Source organism: Hipposideros armiger, unplaced genomic scaffold (assembly GCF_001890085.2).
Source record: "Hipposideros armiger isolate ML-2016 unplaced genomic scaffold, ASM189008v1 scaffold_157, whole genome shotgun sequence".
NCBI classification, from domain to species: Eukaryota; Metazoa; Chordata; class Mammalia; order Chiroptera; family Hipposideridae; genus Hipposideros; species Hipposideros armiger.
In genome coordinates, this window is record NW_017731507.1 from 2,631,495 (window position 1) to 2,643,813 (window position 12,319).

The window sequence follows — 12,319 nt, forward strand, 5'->3', positions numbered from 1 at the left end:
GAGCCAGGCTCCCAGGAAGAAGGCAAGCAGATGGGCCCACCGGCTCCGGGCTCTGTTGCCCACCTGACTCATTCTTTGGCACGTCTACATTCAGAAGTAGATGCCCACATTTCACAGAGGAGAAAACAGAGGCTCGGAAAGGTTAAGGAACGTGCTCAGGCAGACCCGTTCCTAAATTCCGACTCCGTGGTTTAGTCTGATCATTCCGATTGCACAGTTCATTCATCCTCTTCTCTCTGAGCTCCCTGTATGGACCTGACCTCCAGGCCGGAGGAAGCCCTGGAGTTACAGGATGGGGTCAGGAGGGACCGGCTGAAGCTGAGAAGCAGGGATAGCAGCCCTAGGTTTCTGATGGGGACAGATGGAGGCATTATTCCCGGAGATGGGGAGACAGGAGGGACTGAAGCCTTTCAATGGCACCTGTTTCTACGAAGAGGCTTTCAGAACTGACAAGACCTCAAGGATTACCTGCAGGGGGGAAGTGTGGAAACTCTCAAGTCCTGGACCCCTGCCCAGCCTGACTCAGGAGCCTGGAGGAGCCTGGCGTTGGTCTTCGCAGGCAGCACCTGGGGACCCTAAGGACCACAGAGGCATGGGACTCCTTGAAGTTTGAGCTGGTGGTGTGCTTTCCAGCTTTATGAGACCAGGAGTTCACTCTCAGAATTCAAAGAGAAGACATGGGCCAACGGGAGAACACTTGGACATCTTAAAGGGAGGAAGATGTCTAGGGGGACATCTCAGAGCACGGGACAGCCCCCTTTTGGGTGCAAAGGTCAGCAACGCTCTTTCTTGAGGGTCAGTAGGATGAGCTCCCCTACAAGAATTATGTCACAGAAGCCCCACTGCTGGTGACATCATGGGCCCAACCGGTGAACGAATGAGTGGACCCTAGGACTCTGTGGTGGCTCCAGCCGGAAGAAAACTTAGGGGTCACGTCCAGCCTCCTCCTTCTCAAGGTTAGAAAGTGAGCACTGAGAGGGCAAGTGGCTTGCCTAAAGTCACAGCAACGAGCAATTTCCCCTGGTCCTCTGGCTATCCAGGCAAAAGCAGGATACTGTTCTGCCCCCAAAGCAGGCCTGTGAGTGCCTGCTCTCTGAGACGTTCCCCTACCCCTTCGTCCTCCCCGCACCCAGCCCTGGGCAGGCTCCTCGCACACACACATGCTTTCCCCTCCACTCTCAGGCTCTGTGAAGGAGAGAGGCAGGGCTAGACCCCTCCCGTCCTCTCCTTCGGTCCTGGGCGTTCATGTTCTCTCGCTCCCCCCTCCAAGACTACCTCCACCCCCACACCAGAGCCCATCAGATCCATAGTCGTCGCAAGCCTGGACTTGCCTGCAGATGGGGGGCCTTGGGGTGGGCGGACACAGGCTTTATCACATCCCCTGGAATGTCCATTATTCATGCTTTGAGAGGCCCCAGTTCCTCCCGCTCCAGTTCTTTATCTCCTTTCCCCTCCACCTCCTTCTCTCATGGGAAAGAAGGGAGGAGGAGAAGGGGCAGATTCACATAATCCCGAAGCGGGAGGAGAGACTAGAGTCCATCTAATTCAATGGTTTTTGAAGTCAAGTGTGCGTAAGAATCTTCAAGGCGCCACTTAACATGCAGGTGACTGGGGTCTCCCCGGGAATTCAGGCTCAGTGTCTCAGAACTGGTTTTTTTTTTTCTCTCACAGCCTTTTGAGCGTCCCTCTCTGATTTCTCAACGCACTTCTCTCTGCTAGTGTAAAAGTCGTCTGTAACACGTGAGCCATCCTCGATGGTAAGGACAGAGCCAACCATTTATCACCCCATCTCCTGAGGTAGGAAGGGGCTGGCCACACAGCAGGGCTGTTAGCATCTGTGGAACAAGTAAGTGGGTGGGCTCTGAAATCCATGGTCAGCGTCAAGGGACCCTGATTCGGGGTTGTAAGACACAAGTCTCACCTGCAAGAATCAGTATCACCACCATCACCATCGTCAGTACCATCGCCACCATCACCACCATCAGCATGATGACCATCATCACCACCATCATCACCATCATCACCATCACCATCACCACCACTAGCACCGTCACCATCACCATCACCACCATCACCATCACCACCATCATCATCACCACCATCACCACCATCATCATCACCACCATCACCATCACCACCACTAGCACCGTCACCATCACCATCATCACCATCACCACCATCACCACCACTAGCACCATCATCACCACCATCATCACCACCATCACCACCATCATCACCACCATCATCATCACCATCACCACCATCATCAGTATTTCTCCTACACGAAACCCAGGATGTGGAAACCTTGGCTCTTCAGCACTGAGTCCGCCCCTCCTCCACCCGCCTGGCGCTGAGCCTGGGGCCTTTATAAAGCCCTGCTGGCTGGGACCTGGCCCGTGTCTCCGGCCAGTGCTTCCACTCAAGCTGGGAATGCCCCCGCTCCTGCTCTTAGAACAACGGGGGTCATTCCCCATGTCCCCTCAGCTGTGCAAGGGGCTTTGTATGCCTTATCCCCGTTTTATTCTGTAATTGCCCCAACAACCCCAAGAAGTAAGTACCACTATTACGCCTTTTACAGAGGAAGACAATGGCTCAGAAAGGCTGGGTTACTTGTCCGAGTGCGCACAGCTGGGAAGTGGAGGAGCTGGGATCAGAGCTCTCAGTGGCTTTCCCTCCCCGCCTACTGTAACCCCTCTGTGGACTCCTGTGTCTTTCCAGGTCAACACTGTCCAGTAAAACATAATGTGGGCCCTGTGTGCAGTTTTACAGTTTCTAGCAGCCACACGAAAAACCCATAAAAAACAGGTGAATTTTGTTTTAATAACATACTTCGTTTAACCCAATACGAAAAATATTACCATTTCAATATGGAGTCAATAGACAAATTATAACGAGAATTTTACGTTCTTGTAGTCACACTAAGTCTTAGAACTCCGGTGCATATTTAAGTCTTACAGCTCTACTGGGACTGGCCACGTGTCACATGCTCAGTAGCCTCAGGTGGGGGAGTGGCTCCTGATTGGAAGGTGCTGGTCTGCACTGGAATGGCACTGCCTGCCTCAAAGGTATGTGGTTTTCAAGTGAGTTGATATATGCAGAGTGCTCAGAGCAGTGCACCCAAACACAGCGAACACTTGGCCCACAGTTGCCTGCATCGTCACCCGCATTACTGGGACACAGGGAGCTCCCTATGTTCTCTGAATGGATGAACAGTGTGTCCACACTCCGGTCCTAGACGTTCTCAGTTTTACATGGTTCTATCGAGACCCTTCCTTCCTTTCTTGCTTTGCTTCCCGGGCCGTGGTTAGTATCTCGCCGGGCCCCTCTGGGGACCCCACCCTGAACCATATGTTACCCATAGTGTGTGTAGCAACCCCTCCCTGCTCCCAGAGAGGCGGCGGAGGTTCCTGGGAGGAATTCCAGGGTTTCTGTTTGTACAAAGCCAAAGCCAGAGCAGCCTCCTGGCATTTGGCTGCTTTGCTGGTGAGGTGGGAGGGGGGCATGGAGCGGGGGGGAGGTGGCGGGCAGAAGCCCTTATTGAAACCTGGGGGAGGTGTCTTCCCTCCACTCTGCTGACAGGCCCAGGAACCCAGCCCGAGGCCAGGGTCCGGCCTCTCAAGGAGCAATGCTCCCATGCCCGTTGCAGAGAGCAAGCCCAGCCAAGGGCCATGCCAGGTGGAACATGTCTACCCCTGCCTGGCTCTCGCCGGCATCCCAGACAAGGGGTGGGCTGAAGGGCTGAGCTGGGAGCTGCTGGGTGTGGGGCCTGGGGTGGGGTTTGAAATGTTCCCTCAGATCCCAGCTAGGGATAGGAGGTGTAAGGAAGGTGTAGTGTTTGTGCTCTCACTCTTAAACAGGGATACGCCTTTTAAAAGGGCCTACGCTATGTTACAGGTGGTCCTCGGAGCGGAGAACCTGTTTGCATTTCACCCTCAGGCACTCACACCCCCACTACACGCATGCTCTGTACACATGCACACCTGTGCACCCCCACGTGCCTGTATGTGGGAGAACGGATACGGGTCTCCACTGCACGCAGGTGACCGCAGACCTAATGATCCCCCCAAGTATGTGTTAGCACAGCATTTGTCCACCCAACCCCACGCTTCTCACAGGCTTCTCTCAAGAGGTCCTATGTTTATTCCCCAGCAGCAGGGAGTTTGTGGAGGGGCAGAGGTTGTTGGCCCCACTAACAAGTGGAGACAGTGAGGTCCAGAATGGGTAAGGGACTTGCTGAAGCTGGCACAGCCAGTGGCAGAGCCTGCACCCAGCCTGTCTCTCCTGGATGACATTCCCCTGTCACCTCTCGTTCTGACGTGTGGGTGGCTGTCACCTGCCTCACTAGCCTATAAGCTCACTAGGGACAGGGACCATGTGCTTCTCATCCTTGCATCAGTATGTGGACCAGGGAGGCAGCAGGTTGTGCTGCCCAGAGCTGGACCTAGGTTCAAATGTCGGCTCCACTGAAAACTAGCTGTGTGACCTTGGGCAGATTACTTAACCTCTCTGAGCTTCAGGATTTGCATCTACAAAGGACGATAGGAGCATCTGCTTCATAGTATTGCTATGAGAATGTCAGGAGGTGCTTAATAAATGTCTGCTGGATGAACTGAGGAAGGCCTTACGGACAGACGTAGATAGGACTTGGCAATGCTAAATGTAGCCCTTTCTTTTAGCACCTGATGGGTACTGAATACTTGTAGCAGGAAGAGAAGAACAAAGCGATGGAAAAACAAGTCATATCTGCAGCACACCTTTATCATATATTACGTTCCCGAGTACACCTGGCTCGGAGTCTGAGCTCAGTACCCTGTCTCGCTCCTTGATTTATCTCTTCCTCCTTTGATTACAGAAACTTTAGATAACGTTTTACTATCCGATGGGGTGAGCCCTCCCTCACAACCTCACTTCCTCAAAGCTTTCTTGGCGATTCTCACACACGTTTCCTTCCATATGAATATCTATAATCAGTTTTTCCATGAAAACCCCACTGGGGCCCTGACTAGGCTCGCATTCCCTGTATACATTCGTTCAGGGGAGGACGGCCATGCCCGGAATCTGGCCGTAAAGCAGGACACTGCTTGTCCTTCGTCTTACGGCCCTCACCGGGGGGGCAGTAAGGATGCTGCAGAGCTCCAGCGCTCGGCTGTGTGGGGGGCGCTCTTCAGTGGGTCCCGCTGGGTTCCCAAAGGAGGTCCCCAGGCAGGGGCTGCACGGAAAGGAGGTGCCTTCACCCTGCTCTTTGGGACCATCTGGACTCTCGGCTCCTGTGCTGTGTGTCCCCTGGGCTGAGCCCATGGCTCTGTACCCCCTCTTCCCCAGCGCTGGCAGCTCTGGGAGGTACCTGGGGCCCCAGTGTCCCTGTGCCCACCTGCAGACTTCTCCCCGCCGCCGCCTCACTCAGACCTCACTGTCCTCCAGCCCTCACCTCTTCTCCATCCACTCCCTGTCCTCCCAGCCATGAAGGAAGGGCTGAGTTGGCTCCTTCTGGTTACTCTAGTCTATAGGAAATGCTTGGAAAACTCTGGAAGAAAGAGTGGGATTTGGCAAGAAAAGCTCTAAGTCTGAGCCCCGGCCATTGATTCATGATGAGACCCTGAGCAAGTCCTTTACTTGCTCTGTTTCTGTTTTCTGCGTTTGTAAAACGGTATGAATACCTTTTCTTGCAGGACAGGCAGGCGCCACGCAGGGTACGGAGAATTGAACAATGAATCAGACAGACAATCCCCCTGCCCTCGTCAGTCACTCTATGGCGCGTGGGGAAAGACCCCTCACCCAGCTCCTGTGAGGCACCTGGATACAGTCAGCTGCCAGCTTTCTGCCTCAGGTCAGGTTGAATCAGAACCGGCGCCTTTGAGCCCATGGGTAAGCTACTTGCTTACCGAGCCTCAGTTTCCTCATCCACGAATGGGGCACATTGATCCCAAAGGAATCTGCCAGTATAAGTGGGTAAGAAAACCCCTCTTGCCACCCTCCCTCTGCCTCTTGGCTTCCCGACTGGCAGCAGGCCCTGGGACGCTGGATTCAGTGGCTCTTCCCAGCTGCCCCCTCCTGCCCGCCCTGTGCCTGTCTCCACACCCAGCCGAGCAGGCCGGCGCTGTGTTGCCACGTATCTTGCTCCCCTGGCTTCTTGGAGGTGCAGACCTCCCTCCCTTCCCCTCGACATGCCCTGAGATGGAAGTGGGAGACAGGGAACCCTCAGCGTTCCCCTGAGACAGCGAGCTTCATACGCAGGACCCTAACGTGCGTGCTCCCTAAACTGTAGAGGGCTTTGCAAGCCCAAGGTGGCAGCAGCGGGGGTTAGAAATCACCCCAAGCACTGTTTACTCGAGAGAGGCACTTTTGTTGAAAGCTGGCATTTTCCTTTCCAAGTTTTCTTGGCATTTTCCATCTCCTCTTCCTGTAATGTATCCAACACTTAGAGGCTCGTTTTCCAAACTCAATGACTCTAGAAGTCTCTTAACAACTTCCTCACCTCACGCTGCTCAGAGAGGATGAGTGACTAGCCCAAGGCCACACAGCCAGTCTTGGCAAAGTGGGGTCTGGAGTCCAGGCCCCCAGTTCCCAGTTCGACTCGGCGCCCCTTCCTTTCTGCTCCGTTTCAGGTGGGAAAGAGGGCATGAATGACCTGCTTGTGTTTCTTCGCTTGTTGCCCCTGCCTCCTCACCCTGCGAGTCTGCTGACCCCATGCAGCCCCACTCCCCCTGCCCTGTCCCCCCCCTTTCCAGCCCCTCTCATCCTGCCCACCACACAGAACCAGGGAGAGAAGGGAGCTGGGGGACGTACCCTCCCTGAGCCCCTCCGGGCAGGACTCACCGTGGCCATGGCACTGCCCGCGGCTGCTGCCGTCACTGCTGCCAACGTCCAGGGCAGGAACCACCTCATGCCTGGAAATCAGTGGCAAAGGCATCGACCGAGCAGCCCAGAGGACCCACCACCTCTCGGGGGAGCCGGGCCGAGACTGGCCCAGCCCATCAGAGGCACCAGATACGCCTCGTCCCACAGCCCTTGGGGGTTTTATGGAAGCAAGATCTGACGTCAGGGGTAAGGACAAACCCTGCATTTTCCTCTGAAAAAAAAACTTTTCCTGCCTCTCTCTTTTTTTCTTTCTTCCCTCTGTCCCCACCTCCAGCCCAGGCTTGGCTGCCTCCCCGACTCTGACAGTCTTAAAGGGAAAGTTGCAGGGCTATGATTTCACACTGGGGTGGCAAATTCTCACAGAGAGAGCTGGGCCATCCTGCAGGCTGTTTCACAAAGGTGGAGAGCAGGAATTCCTGGGAGGGTGCCGGGTGGAGCAGGAGATACAGTTACTGTGGTGGGCGGGTGGGGGGCTTTGAAAGCACGCCCAGTGGGGAAAGTCAGCTCCCTCCGCTTTCTTCAGGCTGTTCCCACTTCTGGTTTTCATTTGTCATCTTTCTTTCCTCTCCGCCTGGCTGCAAGCAGAGGAGATGGCTTTGAGTGCACTGATCTAGAAATGACAGGAATTCACAAATGAACTCAGCGCTCTGCTCGGGCTCACACCATCATCTCCTCTACAAATTGATGCTGTGCTTACCAATTTGTGGGATTGCCGTTCCCTGCCCCTCAGCCAGGTCCTTTGCAGCTGGAGCTGTCTCCCCATATCTGGGCACATGTTACCCCTGGGGTGTGCGGCCTTCACGCCCTGCTGGACGCTTGCCCCACAGGTGTGGGGTCTCCATGGGTCCTGCTCTGCTCTCGCCCAGTCCCCTCATCCCCAGGTGGGTCTCCGGGACAGCCTCTCGAGTGATGACCCATGGTGTCCTCCCACCCTCCACGCTTCTCAGAGCCACCAGACCCAGCCCAGGAAAACTGCATGGAGATACGGCACACTCCTGACTGCAGCCTCCCAAAGCCCGCCCGCTGACTTTGCGTGGAATCCCCAGTCCTGGCATGGCCTCCGAGGCCAGCTGCCTCCCTGGACACTTTTCTTTCCATTCTTCCTCTCAGGCACTACTCTCAGCCACGATGGTCTCCTTGCTGCTCGTCTCACACCCCAGCAAGTTCCTTCTCTGGGCCCCGGCGCTTCAGTGGGAACTCTGCATTGAGATTTCCTTCCACACATCTTCAGGAACACAACTGTGCTCCTCCAAGTGCCTCGAGGAACGTGGGACCCAGGGCGTGTCTTCAGAGGCAATTTGTCCAGAGAGAACAGGGGAGCAGATGGGGGCCGAGCTCTGTTTCTGAGAGCCTACTTCACAGTAGCACTGTGCAGGGATGGGGGGGGGGAGACAGCCCGCCTTTTCCCAGGCGTGAGGCCAGGGGCGTCACACAGCATCCCTCGTTTCCATCGTCATTGGGAATTGATGTCTACCTGGGCTGCCGAGCGCGCATGGCTCTCTGCCAAGGCCACACAGAGCCCTCTCTGAACTTGGCATTTACCTGCTCACTCCCACTTCTCCCCGCTTCCCACACCTCTCCCCCACTGGCCCCCACCCTGCAAGGGTCAGCAACCCTGAACTTGTATGATTTCTGCCTATGTATCCTTGGAACCCTCTGCTGAGAGAGAAAGCGAGGGAGTCAATGAAAGACGTAGTATGGTTGCTCACAAAGTAATCACGAGGAAGTGCTCAGTAAAACCCCTCGTCCATGAGGAATATTCTTACTCGGCCTCAAGGGCAGGGTCTGGACTGGGTCACTCCGGCGTTCTGCATCCCGACTTGGCACACTGCAGGCGCTTACGATGTGTGTGGCAAAGGACAGGAGAGCCCGCGGAGGGGGCAGTGTTTCTGCTGGAATCTCATTCTTCCTGGAGGCCAAGCCTCTCACCTCTACCTCCCCCCCCCTCAGCCCCCACCCCCATCCAGCTGTTTGTATGTCCCCCTCAGCCTGAGCAAAGCTTCCAGGCGCTTTCTCTAACAGACCTCCCAGAGCAGCTATAAATAAATTCCAAGGAGGGCCTGGTGGAGGGGGTTCAGTACGGAGGCTAGGAGAAGACCGTTCCCACGCCAAACAGTAAGGCCCCCTTCCACCAGAGCCAGATGCTCAGAAGATTCCAGAGGCTCTCAAGGGCGGGCGCCCGGAAGCCCCACATCCACTCACAGCCTATTTGTTTGTCATTTGTTTGTCTCACAACGATGCACGGGCCCACACAGCACATGCGGCGTGATGCCAGTTCCTGGGGCTACGCAGGCACACACGGCACACACTGGTGTCTAGGCGCAGCGTTCATTCCTGCGGAACTACCCTGGCTGCTTTGAAAGGCAGAGGAGGGTGGAGGTGGGCGTGCTCTTAGTCCTCTGCCTCCTTGCCAGGCTGGCTCAGTGGCCCAGGTGGGGCTCTGCTTCGCTTCCTGGGGCCCCAGGAAAACTGGAGGAGCCATTGAGGGGTGACCCTGGGTTCCATGTCTGCCTAGAGGTGAAGGGGCCAAAGTAACTGTCCCTCATCCCCCAGCCGGCGCAGCGAGGCGTGCTCTGGGGGGCTGGCGTCTCTGGGCAGCCCGTGGCAGGCTTCGCTGTTTGCTACTCTGTTCTGAATCACAGCTGACTTGGTCAGGAGCACACCTCTAGCGCCAGCCCTGGGTGCGGGTGGGGATACAGGGCTCCCCACTTCTCACTTAGGAAGGTGGAGGGGAAAAGCAAGGGCTTTGGGGTCAGGCTGGCCTGCATTAAACCCTCGCTTTGTTAGATGCCAGCTAGGAGAGCTTGGAAGAGCCACTTCACCTCTCTGAGCCTCGGTTTTCCTATCTGTAAAATGGGCATAATGATAATATCTACCTCCTAGGGTTGGGATGGAGGCTAAATGAGTGCTCAGGCTTTGGCAGATGCTGAATAAATGGTTGTTATTAATACTTTTCTTTACTTGTCATCACAGGGACTCCTGTGTCCCCCTCCTGGGTCACCTTGGTCTCAACCCTTCGCTCTCTCTCTGAGTCGCCGCTCTCAGCACGGCTGTGGGTTGGGTGTCTCCCGTTCTCCATCCCTGCCTCCTTCAGTAAGACCTCCACCCTCTCAGTCCTGAGGGGGAGTGTTTCTGTCGGCCTCTTTGATGAAACACATTGGGGGTGTGGGCAGATGAGGAAAGAGAAATGGAAATAATGGGCCAGGGACAGTAGTGCCGCCCTGGTCTGACTCACTCCCCAACGCTCCTGGCAGCTGGTGGGGATTCTCGCTTAAGGGGAGGCGGGCTCAGCTCACCAAAGACCTCTTGAATGCAAACGCCTGTGCTTCCTGAGCTCTTCCACTCAGAGACCCCCTTCCCACCTGCAGGGTCTCTGGGGGCGCTTGACTCAGAGAATCTTAGGCGTCTCTGGGTTTCAAACCCAGGGGACCAGTTCCTGCCCGCTCCTCAGACAATCCCTCAGACGTACAGGTGGCTACGCTCATTATTCTTTTAAAGACGACTTCTTAAAGTATCACTTACAGGAACACCCACACATCTCAAGTGTGCAGCTTGGTAGAGTTTACACGTGAGTTCTGAGTACACCCACGGACAGTTACGACTTCTGTTAGCGTGGATGCCTTAGGTTGGTTCTGAGCCCCACGTAATGGAAGCTACAGTTCACACTCTTTTGCATCTGGATTCTTTGGCGCGACATTGTGTCAGTGAAATTCAGCCCTGCGGTCACCGCCGCTGTTTGGGTTTGCAGGGCTGTGGTGGCCCCACCTCACTCCTGCTGTCTAGTTCCAGGAGGTGGTGAGGCCTCAGGCCCCAGCCTGGGGACCTGGCCCTTTTTTTCTGCTGTGGGGGACCCAGCTGGGACTCTGCCTCTGCGTCCAGCTTTCACTCCTGTGTCCCCGAACCCGGGGTCCAGCCAGGATTCCCAGCTGGATGTGAGGCCACCGCCATAGGTAGCAACAGGGACACTCTTCCGGGGCCACACCACACCCTTCTTATCGCTATGCCCCCTGGGAGCTGACTCTGGGCCTTGCATGCAGTCGTCACTCAGTAGATGTTAGTTATAAAAATAAAGTTCCCTTCCCTTCTTATAAAAGGACAATGCTACCTACCTCATGGGATTTGTATTAAATAAAAAAAGTATGCGCCTCTTTGCCTCACGTCCCTGTGAAAGTTGGTGACACAGCTCCTTCCGTATGCTGGCAGCTTGCCCAAGCCCTCCCACTTTTTTTAAGACTCTGTTTCTTAGAGCAGTTTGAGATTTGAAGTATAATTGAGAGGAATATGCAGAGATTTCCTCTATACCCCTGACCTACACATTCAGAGCCTCCTTCATACATCATCTTTAACCAGAACAATATATTTGTCACCAAGGATGACCCTACATTACATACTGTGATGACCCAAAGCACACAGTTAGGTTCCCTCTTGGTGGTGTCCATTCTGTGGATTTGGACAAATGTGTAATGACATGGATCTACCATCACGGTGTCATACAGAGGAGTGTCACTGCCCTGAAAACCCTCTGTACCCATCTCTCTATCCCTCCCACTCCCCCAACCCCTGGCAACTATTATGGATCTTTTTATTGTCTTCATAGTTTTGCCTTTTCCAGAATGTCATAGAGTTGGAATCACACAGTACACAGCATTTTCAGATTGGCTTCTTTCACTTCGTCGTATTCATTTAAGGTTCCTCCATGCTTCTTGTGTCTTGATAGCTCATTTATTTTCAGCGCCAAATAATATTTCATTGTCTGGATGGACCACCGTATACTCATTCATTCACCTACTAAGGACATCTTGGTGGCGTCCAAGTTTTTGGGAATCATGAATAAATCTGCTATAAACATCTGTGTGCAGGATTTTGTGTGGACAAAACTTTTCAACTCCTTTGGGTAAATACCAAGGAGTGTGGTTGCTAGATAGTAGGTAAGAATATATTTAGTACTTTAAGAAGCCATCAAACCATCTTCCAAAGTGGCTGCACCATTTGCATCCCCACCAGCAATGAATGGGAGTCCCCCTTGCTCTGCATTCTTGTCAGCATTTGGGGTTGTCAGCGTCCCGGATTTGGACCATTCTAACCGGTGTGTTGTGGTTCTTCATTGTCATTTTAATTCCTCCCCATGCTTTAAGTCCTTATGTCAGAGCCACTGGCTGAGATAGGTACTGACAACATCTCCACTTTACGGAGGTAAGTTCTGACCCAAAGTCACGGGAGGGGTGGGGCTAGGGTTTGGACCTCAGAAGGCAGGTGCCCTTGCTCAGGGTGATGCCTCTGTGATCCAGGGGCGCTCAGCTCCAGGACTCATGCGTGTTCAGAGGAGGGGTGTGGCCTAGCATCCTGGGCAGGTTTGGTGGGAGAGCTGGGTCGTGGAGACTGTGCTGGGTTTGCGCTGGCAGCAGGCAGGAAGGACACGGAGCTCTGGCCTGGGAAGCAGTGAGCAGCCCTGCTGTGGAAA

At 54.6% G+C, this 12,319-nt stretch overlaps 1 protein-coding gene across 1 annotated transcript in view; it reads right to left on the reverse strand.

Annotated features, from left to right (window-relative positions):
• CCN4 (cellular communication network factor 4) overlaps positions 1–7,054 on the reverse strand; it is a 44,836-nt gene extending 37,782 nt beyond the window's left edge. Inside the window, exon 1 of the mRNA XM_019651273.1 lies at positions 6,817–7,054. Within this exon, the coding sequence (XP_019506818.1) occupies positions 6,817–6,885 (69 nt within the window). The 5' untranslated portion in view covers positions 6,886–7,054. The remainder of the gene's footprint in view (positions 1–6,816) is intronic.
• Between the last annotated feature and the right edge of the window lie 5,265 nt (positions 7,055–12,319).